At 49.7% G+C, this 18843-nt stretch overlaps 3 protein-coding genes across 4 annotated transcripts; 1 reads left to right on the forward strand and 2 right to left on the reverse strand.

Annotated features, from left to right (window-relative positions):
- Positions 1 to 2101: 2101 nt before the first annotated feature.
- Positions 2102 to 5481, forward strand: LGALS1 (galectin 1). Its single transcript, XM_071730408.1, has 4 exons — positions 2102 to 2239; positions 3323 to 3402; positions 4709 to 4880; positions 5273 to 5481. The coding sequence occupies exons 1-4, from the start codon at positions 2231 to 2233 to the stop codon at positions 5414 to 5416; spliced, it is 405 nt and encodes a 134-aa protein (XP_071586509.1). The 5' UTR covers positions 2102 to 2230; the 3' UTR covers positions 5417 to 5481.
- Positions 5482 to 7612: 2131 nt separating this feature from the next.
- LOC139789550 (urotensin-2 receptor-like) lies at positions 7613 to 8532 on the reverse strand. The gene is given in 6 exon segments (XM_071730442.1): positions 7613 to 7920; positions 7923 to 8001; positions 8003 to 8155; positions 8157 to 8374; positions 8377 to 8412; positions 8415 to 8532. Coding segments are annotated over 6 exon segments (801 nt in total). The 5' UTR covers positions 8479 to 8532; the 3' UTR covers positions 7613 to 7669.
- A 1994-nt stretch (positions 8533 to 10526) lies between these two features.
- On the reverse strand, positions 10527 to 18588 carry LOC139789537 (arf-GAP with dual PH domain-containing protein 1-like). Of its 2 annotated transcripts, XM_071730419.1 has the most exons (11): positions 18122 to 18574; positions 17031 to 17161; positions 16052 to 16143; positions 15880 to 15962; positions 15060 to 15172; positions 14192 to 14338; positions 13667 to 13750; positions 13265 to 13327; positions 12684 to 12755; positions 11955 to 12186; positions 10527 to 11867 (listed from the first exon to the last, which is right to left on the reverse strand). In XM_071730419.1, exons 1-11 carry the CDS (start codon positions 18513 to 18515, stop codon positions 11839 to 11841), a joined length of 1440 nt encoding a protein of 479 aa, XP_071586520.1. In that variant the 5' UTR covers positions 18516 to 18574; the 3' UTR covers positions 10527 to 11838. The 2 variants fall into 2 exon arrangements, with proteins under 2 accessions (XP_071586520.1, XP_071586528.1); XM_071730427.1 differs by having other exon boundaries at positions 11723 to 12186; positions 18122 to 18588.
- Positions 18589 to 18843: the final 255 nt, after the last annotated feature.

Raw genomic sequence — 18843 nt, forward strand, 5'->3', positions numbered from 1 at the left:
TCAGGAAACACCTGAACCTACCCCTAACCTTTTAAGTAGTCTCCCCCTTGACCAGCTCTAAGTGAGAAAATATCCACACACTTTCCTTTCCCATCCAGCTTTTCTTGCAAGGTAACCATCCTGCCCAGTCTGGCCCCTGCAGCCTGCTAGAACATGGCTCCAGCAGCAGCTCATCTTGGAGAGATGTCTGGGGTCCTTTGCATGGGTTCAGTCCCACAAAATCTTGGACTTCATAGAATCACAGAATGGTTTGGGTTGGAAAGGGCCTTAAAGATCACCTAATTCCAACCCCTCTGCATGGGCAGGGACACCTTTCACTAGACCAGGTTGCTCCAAGTCCCATTCAACCTGGCCTTGAACATTTCCAGGGAGAGGACATAGGGGACATACACAGCTTCCCTGGGTAACCTGTTCCAGTTTCTCACCACCCTCACAGTAAAGAATTTCTTCTTAATATTTAATCCAAATCTACCCTCTTCCAGTTTGAAACTATTCCCCTTGGTCCCAGGCCTCTGTAAAAAAGTGCTCCAAGGTGTGACCAGAGCATTCTTGTCTTCAGGCTGAACAACTCCAACTCTCTCAGCCTGACTTCAATAGGAGAGGTACTCCAGACCTCTGATCATCTTCATGGCCCTCCTCGTGACTAGCCCCAATAGCTCCATGTCCTTCTTATATTGAGGTTTGAAAGACACTGATTTAATTAGACACACCACCCAAGCAGAGGTAAGCTGGCTCTACTTACATTTGCTCTTGCTGATATGGAGAACTTCTCATCTCACAGAACACAGAAGGGATCAGGCTCAAGGGCTGAACCTTGAGGCAAGTTTCCAGAGATGTGAAAGAGAAGGAGGGTATCTCAGAGCAGAGGAGCTTCTTTTGGACTTTATATCAGCCCCACTTTATCATGGGGTAGTCAAAAGGCCTGTCCATGCCCTCCCCAGCTCCAGCAAGTAGGATGGTCTCCCTGCTACCTCTGCTGGCATTGATGTGGCACCACCTGGGAACACCCCAGAGTGACAGCCTCTGGGGTCATGCTTGGTGGGGGTAAGAGGGATAGAGACTATTACATCCTTAGCAGAGGGGCAACTTATGGGTCTCATAGAAAGGGAAGAAGAAAGTGTTTCAGTGTGTTTCAGTTCTGGGCCTCTTAAGGAAATCACAGAGTCTTGTGATTTAGAGACAAATATGCAAGACAGAGAGAGATTTAAGCCACAAGCTTGGCCCACTGCCTGAATTTTTCCCTCTTCTTTCAGTGTAATTACAGTTGAGCCATCTAGTAATTGGGTAACTTTTTCCAAAGGAATCCTTTCACCCAGAGTGAGTCATACTTGCTATGAAGAGAGCATGGAGGCAGATGAAAGACCTATAGGTCCTGTGGCTTATTGTGGCAGAGCATTTTGCCCCCACCCCCTTGTTCCTCAGCCCCCCAGGTGTGTCCAGGGTAGAGACAAGAGCCAGACACCGAGTTTTCCTGGATAATTTCTCCACACTCCTCCAAGAGGGCTTTCTCCTGGCTAGTTGTGCCCTACAGCCAAGATGACCTGGATGTTTTGAGGGCATCTAGGGGTTCATCAGAGTGAGGACCATTTTCCCTCCTCTGGCTGCTGTCCCTACAAGAGCTGGTGGTAAGTGCTGGGCCAGCAGCTGGACAGCCTCTGGGGACAGCAAGGCTCAATAGTGCAGGTAGGTGACCCTGGATCCAGCTTCAGTCATCTGCTCCTGGGGTTTCACCTGGACCACCAGGAGTTTCTGAGGTAAAGCATGTGCCCAGTGATATTTATTCTGCTCCTGACTTAGCCAGAGCTGAAGAATCTGCCCTCTTCCCAGACCCTTCCCGCCACGTCTCACTCCATCTGTCCATTTTCCATGTGGGATAAAAGCTTGAATAGTACAACGCTCGTTGTAAAACTATTTTCCATTGGCTTTGTAACCACACACAGCCGAACCTCCTCCTGGAGCAGCCAGCAGCCAGCTTGGAAGGGTTGGGTTTAGCATCCTGGAGAGGAGCCTGGGTGAGGGTGGGCGGAGGCAGCTCTGAGTGATTGACTCTCCCTCCCCAAAAAACCAACCCCTCCTACCCTATCCTCGGTCTGATTGGCGGGTGGGGTGGAGAAGGGCTGGGGCAACTCAGCTCTCCATCTACTTAAAGGCAAGGGTGGGGCTCCTTCAGCAACTTTCCTGGGACGGTGGCATCTGGGTGGAGAGGAGCATTACCCTGCAGAACAAAACCATGTCTTGCGTGAGTAGAGAGAAGGATGGGGCAGCTTTGCTGGAGGTGTTGCTTGATGGAGTGGGAATGTGGGGAATGCTTTGGCTTGAGGTGAGGGGACTTGTACTGTCCTCCGTCTGCTTGCCAGCCCCAGTGTCAGAGGGTCTGCTAGAGCTGGATGCTTGCTGATGATGAGGAAGGATTCCTGCTTGCATCTTTTACAGAGGGGTGGCTGCTTTTCTTCTTCCAGCAGGCGTTGGTGGGGTTTTTTCCGCTGCAGGATCCTTTCTGGGAGATAGGGGATGATGGGGTCTTTGCTGGTTTGGCTTCCAGGCTGAGGTAACCTGTTTTGCAGGAGGGAAAGCAGCTGCAGTAGTGTTTTTCTTTTGCTGTCTGATCATACCTTCTGGGCAGCCTTACTGCTTGTTTCCTAGCTGAAGTTTTCACGAGTCACTGAATCACACTCATTCCTGCAAAGAAAGGTATATGCAGAAGTGTCCTTCTGGGAATGTCAAGGACTGCTGGAGAGATGCTTGTGTTAAAAGAATGGTTGCACTTTGATTGAGTTATTTTTCATTAGACTGAGGATTGTGAACTGGAGAGTGTTCCCAAGTGCAAGTTTATTTAAGTGGGATGGGGGAAAAATTCTTAGTATTCTTGGGGTGTTGCCTCTGCCAATGGGAGCTGGGCAGCAAAGTGTCTCAGCTCCTGAACCTTGGCAAAGCTTCAAGTTAAAATCCAAGCTAGGGGAAGAGAGTGGAGACTCCCTCTCCAGTCAGGCTTCTGTGGGATGGTGTGAGATCCTCAAGGCATACGGGTGTGTTTGAGACAGGGTGGGTGTGATAGGAGCTTACAGGTACTTATGTTTCACTGCTGTGAAAAACAGATATGTTGATGAGAGCAGGAGGAGGAAGATTAGGAAATCGGGCACATATCCCATGTGACTGAAGTAATATCTCTGGGATATCCTCAGTGTGATGCCCTAGGGGAAGGGAGCTTCCCTGTATCTTCAAAAGCAATGCACTGCCTTGCAAGGTAGCAAGGCGAGCTGCCAAGTTGGAGCAACTGAGCCAGCAGGTACTGAGCTAACATCTCTGCCTCTGCATTCCCCAGGGACCAGTGTGCACCAACTTGGGTCTCAAACCTGGCCAGCGCCTCATTGTCAAGGGGAAAATTTCACCAAGTGCCAAGAGGTAAGCTGGGCTGGGCTGGGCTGCCAAGGCAAGACTTGTCTTCAGCTGATGGGACACAGAAGGGATCCCTCCCTTGAGTGGGAGGGGAGGAGGTTGGGAAGGGGTTAATACCAACAAGGGCTTCCCAGTGAGTCATGGTCTAATGCAAGTTGCAGACACGTGGTGCTGCCAAGGGGCTAAGATGAAGCAGATGTGAAGCTCCAGCAGTGTACTCTGGCAGTGACCACATCCTCTCTAGCACAGGGTAAAGGAAATTGAAGTTCTGTCTATACTGAGATTTGGGTTGAGACCATCCCTACTGCCACATCCTCTCCCCTGCATGAAGATGGCCCAGGAGCAGCCAACACTGTGACAATGACCTGATCCGCTGGGCAGAAGGAGGTTACAGCCCAAGCAGCTGGGAGGTCTTGGATGGTCTGAGCCATAGCTCCATCTAAGGGTGCAAATGGAAAGGCTGCAGTTTGGAGCAGAGTATCAGGGTGTTCAGGTTTTGCTGTCACCCAGTGCAGATGTCTGTCAGGTGCTGAAGGGGAGGTGGTGAGTGGGCAGGTGGAAGTAGAAATGTACTCCCAACTCCAGGTATCAGGGTGGCTGGGGCCTCCAGGAAAGCTTCTGCAGCAGCCCTTGTCTTTTAGCAGATAGGTGGCTGGTGGGGCCCCTTTGTGGGTAAGGTGGAGCCTGTAGCTGCTGTACCAGCACTAGCAGTATTCCAGGAAACATGTTCCAGCTCTTCCCTGCATCTTTGAAGTTTGATAGAGTCAGAGTGAAGCCTTCTGGGGTTTCTCTTGACAAATAATATGCCTTCTCTCTTCTCATCTGGGTGAGAGGCCTGGAGGCAAGGTGGACACTAGGCTAGGAAGCTGCTTCCTCCCACTGCCATTGCAGATGCCTTGGAATAGCTAATGACATGGTAATTATTTCAGCTGCCTCAGGGTGGGGAGAAGGCAGTGGCTGTCAGGCAGGGTGCAACACCAGCTAACTGTCTGGGGCTGGAAGAAAGTCTGCCAAAAGCAAATGCCTCATTGGAAGCTGGTTTGGGAACAGGATAAGTCCCTGTTCACGACTAAAAGTTTTGTGGAGACTAAGCAGTGCATCTCCAAGGGATGGCACTATGGGCCCAATCACCATAGTGGAGGAGAGTGCCCCTCACTGATATACTACCAGCTACCCAGGGAAGCTGTGCAGTTTAGCAAAGAGGTTTGTTTTTTTTTGCTTTAAGCCTAGTGGAAGGTAATAGGCAGACCCGGAGACATTCATGGTAATGAGCAACATCCTGCAACAGTACTGATGTCTTCTTTCTCTGCAGCTTTGTGATGAATCTGGGGAAGGATGCTTCCCAAGTCGCACTTCACTTCAATCCCCGTTTTGATGCTCATGGTGATGTGAACACCATCGTTTGTAATTCAAAGAAGGTGGAAGAGTGGGGTGCAGAGCACAGGGAGAGTGTCTTCCCTTTCCAGAAGGGGGGCATAGCAGAGGTGAGGCCTGGGATGCACTCTCTGTACGTGCCCTGGTGAAGGGGGAATGTTTCACAAGGGCACCCAACTGCAGGGGCTGTCTCAAGGCTGTCTGTACAGAAGGTGGCTGACTTCTCCTGCTTGGCCAGTGCCACTACCCAGGGATCTGAGCAGTGGTGGAGGGTGGGGGTCAAATGTACAAGCTCTGTCAAGCTCAAAGAGATGTTGCTATTGAATTGAGCAGGGAACAGGCATCAGGGAAACGAAAATAATACTCCTGTTGAGGAGCAGGCTATGCTGCTGAGCATGTTCATCCCCCAAAGCAGGGGGTGGCAGAACAATGCTGTGGAGGGGAATGGTTTTGAGTGTATCTTGGCAGAAACTTTCTCTGACTTTTTTCATTTGTCCTGCAGATCACTTTTGTCGTCAACCAAAATGATCTGACAGTCCACCTGCCAGGCCACCAGTTCACGTTCCCTAACCGGCTTGGTCTCTCTGTCTTTGATTACTTTGAAACACAAGGGGACTTCACACTCCAGTCCATCAGCTGGGAATAAGTTCCTCTGACATATACATCACAAAGATACAGAAAAAGTGATCAATAAACAAGAGTTTTGGTCTACCCTGACTCAAAATCTGTTTTCAACTCACTGGGGTTGGTCACCTTACTGGAGGGGTGGAAGGAGGAGTGTATTCACTTAAGTACAATATGTGGGTGGAATTGTGCCAGCCTTGGCCCTTAAAGTCAGAATGGGAAGCTGTGTCAAAAGTCTGGGAAGGCAGAAGTTAAAAGGTTCTAGAAGAGTCTTGGGAGGAAACGATGGAGCTAGATGTGGGGAGAGTGGAAAGGTCCCTTAAGCAAAGTTGCCCATGCTTGAGGTCTAGACTGACACACTGCCTGTGTGGATGTCATCAGCCCAATTTATCTCTTCCCCAGACTAAACATCCCTGGTTGGCCCCTGACAGTCTTGAGTTGCTGTGCTAGCTAAATCTAGTGGGGTGCATGGAGTGAGGGGAAATTCCTCCATTGTGTTTGGGCCTGTGCTCCCTTATAGAGGCTGGTCCTGCTCATGAAGCAGCTTCCCCGTGTCTTCTTGGCACCTGCTGATATTGCATGGGGACAGCAGTAGAGAAGGATGAGGCATATTTGATGCTATAGCATAGTTCTCCCTGGCCTGTGGGTTGATACCAAGAGTGTCAGCTGGCAGCTGCCTTGGGGGCTCTCCCAGTCTGATGCTACTTCAGGAGCAATGACTGTGGCTGTGGGGCAGGCTGTGTCAGGTGGCAATGGGAAAGGTGGTAGCTTCCCTGTTCTGCAATTACCAGGGAGGCCTGGAATGCAAGGACTCAATCTTTGGGTTGTTGTTTCCAGGCTTGGCCATAAGCAACATAAAGCACAAACAATTTGGTGTCCTACAGGGATTCCCTGCAGGCCTGGCAGGACTGATTCCTATGCCTATTAAACAGCTGCGGAGCACCTGGAGCACAGGAACTTGTTCCTATGGCAGCAGCACCTCCTGGCTTTGCTTCATAATTTATGAGGCTCTGCCAGGTGCTGTGTCTCAGGTACCTATGCAGAGGGAGGCCTGGCTGCTAGAAACAGGGGGTGGGGGTGATTGTGGAAGAAGAGATGACTTTGAGGCAAGGGCTCAAGAGGGGCTTTTGAGCTGGAAGCAGGAATGATTAGAGTGTACAGGCAAGCTGAGGTTCTGCAGTTGGATCTCTCTTGAAGCTCCACATTTCCCAAAGCCCATGTGCTCTGGATGATCACATCCCACTCTTTAGGGCTACATTTATGATAATAAATACAGCACATAACATTGCCACCCTATGCATAGACATGGATGGGGGACAGCATAGCTCGGGGATGCTTCCTGTGGGATGGTATGGATAAGGCCATCCTTTGTAAGGATGAGGAGACTTTAGATGTATGGAAGTCAGCCATGCTTGGCTAGATGGCCTCAAGGCAAGAGACCTGACCCAATTTATGTAGTGGTGTTGATACATTCCATCTGACTGGAGTACCTTTGGTAGGCCAGAGAATTGGGGGTTTCCTCAACCACAGCAGAGACATGGTGCTGCTAAGGGCTCCCTCCACCAGCTATGATGGTGAACATGTAGTGGAGCTCTCTCCTTACAGCTTCCTCTGAAAGCTGAGCAAATGTGCTGACCTCCCTGAGCTGTACTTTGTACTTCAGCACAATCTCAGAGTGTCTCTTAACTGTACTTAAGAGTCTTTTTTTAGAAAGATTCTTCAAAGCTTTTTTGGTTTGGTTTTTTTTTGTGGAAGGTGGGGGAAAAAAAGTTGAGTGTGAGCTTTACCACAAGAGGTTGAACCTTATTCAGATCTGTTGCTAGCGTGGCTGCTTCTTGAAGTGACTCACTGGGTCCTGTGAGATCTATGACTCACTGTTGTCCTGGCTTTGTTATGGCTTGGCCCGTTGCTAACGAGGAGGTGAGGGGTTGCAAGGGTTCCCCTGCTGTATAATTTAGATGTGTGGAGGCTGACTGCTCCCTTCCACCCACTCCCTGGCCTTGTGCAAGGTGGAGGCTGGCATGCAAGGGCTGAAGGACCTGAGGATGGAGTCAGGATCCCCAAGACACGTGGCCTCCCTGCAGCTGAGGAGGGTAAGTGGGGAAGGCACGAAGGGGACAGCACCACAAAAAAATGAGGATGGAAGACACTGCACACCCACGTGGAAAGTGATGCACTTTTATTTCCCAACACAACCACAGCCAAAGGCTGAGAGATGTTTCTAACCTAGGGCGCTGCTCACCCCTTCCTGTTCTCCACAGACCCTGACAATTCCTCAAAAGCCATGGGCACACCATGGCCTCCTCCTGGGACCCCGCAGCCTCTTGGGTAGGGGGAAGGGGAAGGTTGCCAGGATCCATGCCGCCCTCATCCTGCTGTGTTTGGGGCGCTGGTGGTAGTTGCCAGCAAGCAGGGTGTAGAGAAAAGGGTTGATGCAGCTGTCGCCATAGGCCAGGCAGGTGACACTGAAGTTGAGGTAGTCATGGGTGGCAGGACCAATGCCCAGCCTCTCACCCTGATACAGCACAGCCACCACAATGGTCTGGACACCACCCAGTATCTCTCCAGGCTCATAGCAGTCAGGAGGAGGATGCTGGCACGCATGGTGCCAGCTGAGCAAAAGGTCCAGGCTGAGCAAAAGCTGGGAGCCCACACCCCCAAAGAACCAGTCATGAGCAAAGTTGGTGCAGACCACAAAGGGGATGGTGGTCAGGTACAGAAGGTCAGCCAGGGCAAAGTTGATCACATAGACCCCCCCAGAAGCCTGCTGAGCAGCTCACCACCCTTCCAGAGGCCACCACCACTGTGTAGATGTTGCCCACCATCCCAGTGAGACACAGGACCAGCAGCACTGCACCCAGCGGCCCCGTGACTGGGCTGTCCTCTCCTAGGACACTACTTTCCTCCGAGAAGCTGCCACCCTCAGGATCCTCTCCAGGGCTTGTGCTGACAGGGGAAAGATCCTCAGACATCCTTGGGAAGGTGAGCAAGAGCAAGTCAGGTTATCAGAGACCTGGGCTTCAGTGTATGGGACACATCAAGCCTTAACACCAGAGAGAAGAATGGTAGCAGTGCCACAGACATAGGAAACTCCAGTCTGAATAAGATATAAAAGATATAAGAATAGAATAAGTCTGTTCCTTTCCTTCAGTCCATTTTGCTGATCTTGTTCATCACAAGCTTTGTCTGGTAGATTTCCTTAACCACCAAAGAGCTGAGAAGGGGACACCTCCCCCCCTTCAAGACTGATAGGTGCAAAATAACTTCTGCCAGCCAGGGGGAAATGTCTCTGGTCTTCAACAGCTCCTCACTTGATGCTTTTCCAACATTCCCTGGGCTCACAGAAACCAGCAGACTCGGTGTACAAGTGGACTTCTCCTTTTCCCAGGTCTATGTCCCCTCCACTCAGATATACTCTGGAGAGGTGAACTCTGCCCCCCTGAACCAGCCCCTGGAGAGTCCCCTCGCCCACTGCATGGAGGAATGGGTCTGACTCAGTGCTTCACACTCCTGTGTGAACACAGTCCCAATTTATATTGGGCTCTTACCCACTGGCTGAGGAGCCATGCTGGCACCCTCTTCTTCCAGACATACTCCTTCTTCCCCTTCTCTCCTCTGACTCCCTCTTCCTTTTCTTTTTTCCTTTCTTTTTCCCACCTCCACTTGCACAGGGTTCCTCGTTTGAAAGACAAAATAATTGAAATACAAGATCTTAATGTGGTAGGGCAGGGGAAGGCACTGCACTGTGGCTTTAGTAGGGAAACAGGGGCCAGCCCTGAAAATTCAGGGAGCTGACACTGCTCTCCTTGGCCCTTACCCAAGCTGACCTGAGAGGGACTGCGCCCCAACTCCCTTCTCAGGACATCAGAAGCTCTTGATGTGTAGACAATGGATGCAGCCCCCAGTTTTGCAAGCAAGCCCACCAGATGCTGTGGTGTCTATCATTTACTACAACCTGGCCCTGCTCCACCTTTGTCCCTCAATCAGTAGCAAGCTCCTGGAGATTCTAAGGGATGGGTATTTTAGGCTGTCTTTCCCCCCTCTTCTCAAAGACCATCCTCCTCCTCCTCCTCTAAGCCTTTCCTCTCCTTTCCTTGAACCCCTGAGACCTGCTGCCTCAGCTCAGAGCACGGAGCAGAAGTGTGTTAAGGCAAGCACCATTGCCTTCTAGCGGGGCACCACTGCATGACACCTGAGCACCTCACAATTCTCCAACCCAGAGCTACCCTGCTCTTCCTTCACCCACATCTGAGCCTCATTCTTCTCAGGGAACAGACAGAGTGGGACAGAATTTGCAGAGCAGAGAGAGGTGGGGTATTACCTAATGCTCTCTGCTGTTAGTTCACAGAGGTTTTCGGGCCACTCCAGCCATTCTCTTTTGTGTCCTCATTATTTTAGCTTCGTTGTGGCTGAGGTAAATGCCTCCACTCACTCATCTCTAGCAGCAGTAACTCAGCAGCAAACAAAAGCAAGCATCCCACTGGTACTGCCCCTACTGCAGTAGGACCCAAGCACCTTCACAAGCAAAGTGCTGCAGACACATTGGTCAAGCTTAAGCATGACCATGCCAGAGGAGTGGGCATATGGCACATACAGCATTGATGGAGAGAACCTCAGAGGTCTCCCCCTGGGCTGTTGGTATCAGCTTTTGGAATGGCTGGATCACTCTGCCTAGTCTTCTTCCCAGAGAACTGAGTATGAAGGTTGTTGAGATGGAGTTTTTTGGTTAACAGACTGTCCCACGTTCACATTACTTTGTTTTGGAACACAAGCTTTGCAGTGGCCTGTAGTTAATCAATCAGTCATGTTTCAAACTGGGAGATCAGCAACCTGCAGTGCAAATATACTTTTGGGTGGAAAGCTCCATCATGCTATGGCAGCAAGATGAGTGATGCTGCTTCTCAACCCAGAATGCTGCCAACAGGTTGTGGTGGTCTCAGCACTGAGACTGGCCCCCAGAGAAGCAAGTGGGGAACAATGACTTTGCCCACTTGGCTCTGATGGGAATATTCATAGCCCGCATGCCCTAGGAAATGCAGTGAATGGCCATGACTCCTTGCTCATTGTCTGCAGGTTTTTTTCAAGAAATGACCTCATGCCTTAGCAGTCAGCAGCTCAGCTCACTAAGGAAATTAAAATAAATTACAATAGGATATTTTTATTAATTTCTTTAGGAGCTAATTAAAATCATTTTTGCTTCATTAATTCCATTAAGCTCCCCTTAACACACTCGATGCCTGCTGTCACACTGCCTGTGTAAAACTGCAGACACATCAGATTCTACAGCCATCAGCAGAACCCAGCAGGTCCTTCCAGCATGGGAAACAGCTCTCCCAGAAGAACTCTAAGAGATGATCTTCAAGATGTGAATCATGGGTTGATTTAGTGGTTAGAGTTAATTATTAGTAGAGGACAAGAGCACACAAAGTCCCTACTACTGCATAAAATTGTCCATCTATGTAACATGCAATATGTATTGTACAAGGCAGAATGAAGGTATCAGGCCTTTGACATACAGAGAACAAGGGAGCAGAGATCCATGTACTACTAACTTCAGACATCAACCCCACATCAACAGCAAGTCCAAAGTCTGTATCAGACACACCATAGGCTGCTCCTTGCCAGATCCAACCACATTAGTTTTACTAAAGACTGAAATTTAGACAGCTGAACTTCAACGGCATGAATATCCCTCACAGTGTATTCCCTAGGACAGTGTTCCACCTCCCAGCACTTTTTGTTCCATGCACACAAACACAGTGTCATCCACATACACACAAGTATGCACACACACACACAGGTTCTGAGCAGATCTCTTGGCATTCTCTATAGCAATCGGAGGAAGGTCTCCACACAAATGTGGTATGAAGAAGCTTTCAAGCCCACATGTGGCAAAAGGAAACAGGCCTCACATTTGGCTGTTGGATTACATCTTTTAAGTGACCTTTCTCATCTACAGCTCTAGCTGATCACATATGTACACGTTTCACACCTCTGTTGCCTGCAGAGAAGCCATTTCTTGTCAGTCCTAGTCCAGAAGCCCCTGCAACCTGATGGGATGTAGCTCCAGGCAGGCAGCTGTTTTCTTGCATAAGGAATGTTGCTGTCTGCAGTTTCATGCAGGTGTGATGCTAAGTCCCATGCCCAACATAGCAAGTGCCAAGTTTTCAAGGCCAGATCAACAGGCAGGGCCTGCCAGAATCCAGTCAGATCACAGCAATTTAACAGTGCTGAGGATTCAGATTCAAAAAGTCTTTCACTTGAAAAGAAGCAGCTGAACTTGGCCCCTAGAACAAAGTGGACTGTTTATGGGGGGGGGGAAAAAGTGCTTCAAAGGGTGCTTAAAGAGCACTGTGTTTCTCTGATGTTGATCTCTCCTCTCCTGACAGCCCATCGAACAGGATCAGGTAGAGTCGAGTCATAGCAAGGCTCTGGCACAGCTTCCTAGGATTTAAACTTGAAGTAGGCTTCAACTGTAGTGAAGGAAAGAGGTGGTACATTAGGGCAATACGCTGAAGCAGAGTGGCAGGAGGGGAAGGAAACAACATCCAGGCACTTACTTGCATATTCCTGTGGTGTCATTGCCTGGTTGATGACACTACTGAAGGCTGCAATCCAGTCCATCTGGTCAGTCTCAGTCTCACAGGTGAAGAGGTATTCCCGGTCAGGGGTGACAATAGTGAGGCCATAGTGCCACGAGAAGTTGCCCTGTGTCCCTGAAGGCAATCCCTTCTGGACGCTATAGCCATTCTCTCTGCTGCCCACAAACACCTCACCCTTAGCAAATGCATCCTGCACATCAGGAAGGAAAGACAGGGATTTATGGAATCCCAGAAGAACCAAGAAATAGCAGCAGTGCATCTACGGGCAGGAGAGAGTGAGGACAAGGGAGGTAGCAGCAAAAAGATTTGAAGGTGGTCAGGGGATTCAGAAGACCAGGGAAGCTGTGATCAAAGACAGCATCAGATAGGAAAATTTAAGAGCACAGATTGCAAGAAGCCTGAGAGAGGAACTGCTGCTCCTGTCTCCCCATGTGACCTCACCATGTCACTGTCCTCCCCACCACCAACTTACACGGCTGCCCTCCCTCTTCCCATTGTCTGCAGGCAGTGAAACAAACACAGAAAGCCTGGGATGAACGAAGTGGGATGGAAAGGGGAAGACCTAGAGTCCATTCAGACCAGCTGGGTTCTGCAAGCCCCTCTCACTGCAGAACAAAGCCTGCTGCACCTTGACCCTGCCCTCAGCACTGTTGCCTGCAGTTGCCAGAGGTCAGATCTCCTCCTCACCAAAGGGTCCTTGAAGTACATGAGCCTGCGGTGATCCAGCGTGAACCAGCGCTTCTTGAAAGCCTCTCTCTGCTGTGAAGGGAGGAGGTGAAATAGGTAAGGGGATAGTGCCCTCTGCCGTGAGCAGTGCAAATGAATACCCAAAATTCGTCCCAACCACTTGAATCAAGCCCCTGCCTTAACAGCAACCTCCTCCTCGCCCTTTCTGAGCTGAGAGTGGGGATCAGAATCGGGTTTTTCAGTCCCAACTGCTGTCCCCAACTCTTTGACTTGTGTGAAGGACCCAAGAGTTGAGACAGGAGAAATCTAGACACTAAATACCTGTAAGGTCACGCACACACAGACACATGCAGAGAGATCTGGTGTTCTGGGAGAAAGCAGGGACTCTGGCTTCATCTACTTTCACATGTGTCCTTCCCCTTCCTTTTATTCTCCCCTCCCTTGGTGCACACACACTGTTCCCACGGGTGTCTAAAGAGTCAGGGGGTAACGAGGAAACAGCAGGAGAAAAACATTGAAGTAGGGAAGGTCAGTTTCTCTCTGGTCACCATTAGATTTTTTTTTCTCCCAAAGCAGCTCACCTTGGGACCAGTCTTCTCCATGTATCCCTCCTTCAGGAAGTTTCTTGTCAGCCGATTTTTAATCTGACAAAAAAATCAGGAGTAACATTTACTTAGCAATGTTTATTTGCTATTCACTTTCACACCTGACCCTTCCTCCTATTCCCCCAAATTCAGCCACCTTTTCAATTCATATCTGCAGAACTGCCTAGCCAGGAGCCACTTCTGTCTCCAGGGTTCCCAGAAGCAGCAGAGAGCAGCTGTCCCCTGGCCATCACAAGCTCTTTCACACACTCTTTCAATGCCTCTTGCCTAAATACTGTGGTCTCCCATTCTGTACTTGCTGACCTAACTAATGGGATCTTTTAACACGTAACAAAGTATCAGAGGGAGTCTCAGCACTGTGCTCCAGTGCTGCCTTACCTCATTATCACTGGCGATGGGAAACGCTACCTTCAGGTAATGGAACTGCACAGAGCGAATGGCATTGAACCAGTCCACCACCTCCTGAGAATGGAAAAGGACAGGACAGCAAGCTTAGTCTGAGCAACACTGAGGCATCTAAATTCATCCAGTGGCACCCAACACTATATAAACCACAAACACAGCCAGCTCTCCTTCCCCAGCCCCTACAGCATCTCCCTCACGCACACACAGACACACACACAGAGCCAGCACGGCCGCCTCATTGCCTGCAAGCACAGGCAGAACATCTGCACATCTTCTACAGCAGATCCTCCCACACAATTGGACTCAGCAAATGCTCCCGCCCGGCTCCCTGCAGCAAAACTCTCCCACAGACACAAACAGAAACAGAACCCCCACCCTGTTACCTACAGCAACTTGCAGACACACACCCCGTCCTTTCCACGCTTTGGACTATTTAATACCAGCACCTTCTCAAATTGTCTCGATTGCTTTGCAGCATTTTAACCCCAAACAAGATACCTTTCCACTTTCATGGTAGACAAATATATTCCGGGTCTTGTTGTCTTTGAGATAGGTGATCTGCAGGCCATTGGGGTTCCCAATCTTCACTGGCTGGAACGTAGCATTGATGACATCTATTTTAACATTGATTTTGGGTTCTTTGGCCTGAGAAAAGAATGGCATTGGTCATGCATGGGCAATCCTAGTGGGAAAGAGGCCTGAGCTGACTCAGTGGGCTAAGAAGGGTCAGAGGGTGTTATAAAAGGTAATAACTGTCCCTTCTCAACAAACCTGTTGCAGCACACACTCTCTTCACCGTGTGGCATGCTCCTGCCCACAAAGTGGCCCAGCCTCTCCAGTTTAGATTTGAGCTGTGCTTACTGCAGAACTGGCAGTGAGATACCAGGAGTGCATCTGACTTCACAGCTGAGACAGTCTAAAGGCTAACTGACCAAAAGGAAAGACTCCACTCCTGCTTCTCCCTACTCCAGCCTTTGCCTCCCTTGCAACAGTATACTAGCACTTGTCCTATCCATTTCAGGGAGATGAACTAGCAGAAGAGCAACTGTCCTCAAGCTCTCCTCAAACCAAACAACAGTTTTTTGCCAACTTGGCTCACGCTGGCATGAGGCTGTTTCCAGGTGTGGTGAAGGACTAAACAGCCAGGCAAATGGACAGGGGTGAAGTGAAAGATCAGCCCTTGTATCATCAGTGAAAGAAGGTTGTAGGGAAGAGGACCCCATTCCTAAATTACATGTTTCATTTATCATCCCTGGCATGGGATGAATAAGGCAGCCTCAGAAACATGTGTAGGAAATAGAAACATCTCCATGATCCCACTGCCCTAGGTGGAGTATGCAGTGAGGTGGGAGTTGACCATACTCACATCCTGCTTGGTGAAATACTTCAGACATCCCTCTCTCTCAGACAAGAGGAACTTGCGGGGTAGGAACTGCCCATTGTCTCGGCCTCGCTTCCAGAGGATGCCTTCCTTCACCCCTAGGAGCAGAAAAGCCACCTTTAAAAGCATTCCCCCACAGGCACAGTAGGAATCAGAGAGCTGCATGCAGCCTGTGGTTCAAGCCACACCTTAGGGATAAAGTATGTGATGGACTGCTACTGAAACCAAACACCTGAGAAGGAGAGGTCTCACCTCTGAGTACAACTGAAGATGTCAAGTGTTCCTGGATTTGGAACCCAGATAAAAGGTCACCAAAAGACATTCCCAGATTCTTCCCACCTCTAAGTACCCCTCCCACTACTGTCTCTGATAGCATGAGAGACATTTCTTAAGTGAACATCAGAGTCCTAGCCCGCACAGACCCTGATATGGGACCAGAACTCTTCCCACTTGTCTCTGCAGGCCCTGGTGCTCCTGCACCTTGTGTCACAGCACTGGCAGTGACATTTCAAAGACTGCTGCTGTGGTTGGAAGGGACGGCATGCAACAGGACAGCAACTCCTTACTGCAGAGGTCTGGCTCACCCAGGGGAGCAAATGACTGAAAAGTGTCAAATGATAATACCAAGCTTGGGAGCAACCTGTGGCAGTGCTAATCTATGCTGCCCACAACTTAAACTCCCCCAAAAGATGCTAGGTAAGTACCAGCTGGGTATTTGCAACACTGACACTGAGCACTCGTGGTGCTCAAAAGTTTCCAGCAAAAGAAACAGGCAGGATATTTTGATGCTGTGCTCTGCTCTTACCATCAGAATATGGCAGCTGCTTTCCCGGCTCCATGAACTCTTTGCGTTCGTATTTGGCCCGTATCCACTGTTCTCTCAGCACTCTGGGGAGAAAGGTGATAGGTAGGTCAGAAATGGACTAGAGGAACCCAGAACTGCCCTCCTCCCTTTTTATCTGCACGCAGCAACTTACTGGCAGTCGTTGTAGGTTGGCTGATAATAGTAAATAGGGATGTGAGCTTCGTATGTGGCTTTAGTCACAGCATTCCCATGCTTGGCCAGAAACTGCAGAGTTAGACAGAGAGTTAGTGCCTTCCCTTTGCTGCAAACTCATGTTGGGCTCCTTGCTTTCTTCACCCCCTACAGGGCTAGATGCACAATGAGCTCTTAAGGGAGTAATGTCTTTCCTGTCCGTGGCAACAGCCCAGCAAAATCTGACTACAGAAAGGTGGATCTCAAAGGTCTTGCCTACTCTCAGGAGTTACACTCGTTGTACCTGAATCAAAAGAATGCCATAAATGTCTCTTCTGTGGGGCTGGGTGCACACACATTCAGTGAATTTGCTGTAATGACCCATATCTCCAAAGGCCCGAGTTCAATGACAGCTCTGCAATGCCATCTGGGAGGACATTCCAGATCTCTTTGCTCCTCTCCAAAGAGCAGCCAGATATAGATTATTTTCTTTGGATCTCTAGAAAAATGTTTCAGTCCCCTGAAGATTAATTGAGGGAGGAGTAATGGACAGAAGTCAAGTTCCCATAAATGCAATTTTTCTCAAGAGAACTGCAGGCATATCTTGAAACTTCTTGGAGCACAGAATTGCCCAAGATTTTTCCCTCAGATTGCTTAAGCAAGAGGAGATATTCAGACTGTGTGATGCTGGAGAGTGGAAATGAGTAATCTGGAGAGACAGACTCTGAACCTTGGCAAGAGCTCTTCGTCAGCAATAAAATAACAGGACATGGGGAGACACATAAGGCAAAGGTGTCATCCCTTTCCCAGTAGATTATGGGGAGTTATCCTTGCTTAAATATCCAGAGCATGAGTAGCTAAGGGATTATGTACCAGACAAAATCTCCAACTAAGTTGCAAATGGCTGATTATCCCAGGGCATATTAATGTATGGCCTAGACAAAACCCACTTGATATACTAGTAGGGATAAAGATCTCACCTGCACCTGAGCATCATCCCAGTGATCCATCTTCAGAGATTTTACTTTGCTGATGCTAGGGATGTTGCGGTGAATTCCTGAGCAGCTGAGGCATATAAAGACACCCAAAGTAGAGGATGCCCAGTCAGGGTCTGAGGGTATGAAAAAAGAGTATGACTAGAGGCGGTAAATTCTCCTGGAAGATACACCTGAACTGAGAACACAGTCTGGAGAATCAGAGAGTTTAGTAACCACTATTTCATTTGAGCTGATTAATTAAGACCCAAGGTACAGGCAGGAAAAAGAACAGCTATTAGTCTGACAGCCCCCCTGCTCCAAATGCTCCATCTGAATCTGTATTGACCCAAGCCTTGAAAAGCTCTGCTTTATGCATAAAGTTCAAACTACGCAAAAAGAATCACCCAAGATGAAACAGAAACCAGTTCTGGCAGAAGACTCCAGGAGTTGTTTAGTGCAACAGCACAAACCCTCAACAGCTCAAGAAGTAGATAGTGGCCTTGGATTCAAAATTCTTCTAACGGTTCTCATTAGCCTAGTCTTAATTTGGCTTGAGTGATGCATGCTATGCTCCTATGCTCCTGTTGGGAAGAGTAGGATGGAAGATTTTAGCAGCACCTGTAGGAACTCAAACTGGATACCCTTTAGAGAGGGCAAGCTCTTCTGTAACAGAAAACTCCAAGGTGCCCATGGCAGGTTGTCAGTTCATAGCTGAGTCACCGAGGAGACAATGCTTTCCTGAGTCATGCCTTTTTTCTGGAGCAGTTAGGATTTCACCGGGAGCTTTCCTGTCAGGTCCTGACTGGGCATGACCTTCATTTGTATTTGAGATCCAACACGATTAGAACTGCACCTACAGAGGCCCCCCTCTTCTGGCACTACCACATCCCTGTCCTTCATGCCACCAGAGCTGGGGCAGCATCTCCTTCCTCCTCCCTTGCCAACTCACCTCCAGGGAGAGGAAGCAAATATCCAGAGAGAGCAATGCCTCTCCTCCCCCTCTGCCCAAGGTAAATAACCAGCACCAAACTGCTGCTAGAGGCCGGCCCCAGATCACTGCTTCCGACTTCCTCCAGCAGCCCCCGGGGACTCACCTGGCTTCCCGCAGTCTGCACAAAAAGAGTTTTCTGCTCTTCTCCACACCTCCTTCAAAGCCTTCATGCTCCTCTCCTGTCCTCCAGCCATCACGTCCAAATGCTGTCCCCCTGGGCAGGGCAGGGCAGGGCCAGGAGGGCAGCAGCTGCCTGCACCTTCTGCACCTGCGGGCCAACCTGCTGGGTTGCCCCAGGGGAGAACAAGAGATCCAAAAAGCGCTCGCAGACAGAGGAAAAAGGCAAAGGTAGGAGAAGCTGTATGGGTAATAGAAAGAGTGTGGAGACCTGATGGTGCACTTGAGCCAGCTGAATGAAGACAGGGATGAAGAGGCTGGAGGCTGAAGTGCACCCAGGCTGTGAGTGAGGAGGAGGAGAAGGAGGAGACCTGCCCCATGGGCGTGGAGGGAAATGCAGCAATTAACCACAGAACTGGTTTTTCCGCATTTCTGCTGGTGAAAGGACAGGCCAGGAAAAGAGGCAAGCAGCGAGAGGGCTGATAAAGGCTGAGGAGGTCCTAAATGAGCAGCCCTCAGGCCATGTCAGGACTCTGTGGGCTGGAGGTGGGGGTTGGCTTTGGCCGACCCCACAGCGCTTTGGGAGCTTCCACCTCATTTGCTGGCCCGCTGCACAAGTATTAGAGCCATTTTTAGGGCGAGGACTGGAGGGCAATAAAGGTTTAAGAGTTGAAGTCACTCAAGCCAGCAGCCAAGAACCCGGGAGTC

The sequence above is a fragment of the Heliangelus exortis genome, chromosome 1 (genome assembly GCF_036169615.1).
Source record: "Heliangelus exortis chromosome 1, bHelExo1.hap1, whole genome shotgun sequence".
NCBI lineage: Eukaryota > Metazoa > Chordata > Aves > Apodiformes > Trochilidae > Heliangelus > Heliangelus exortis.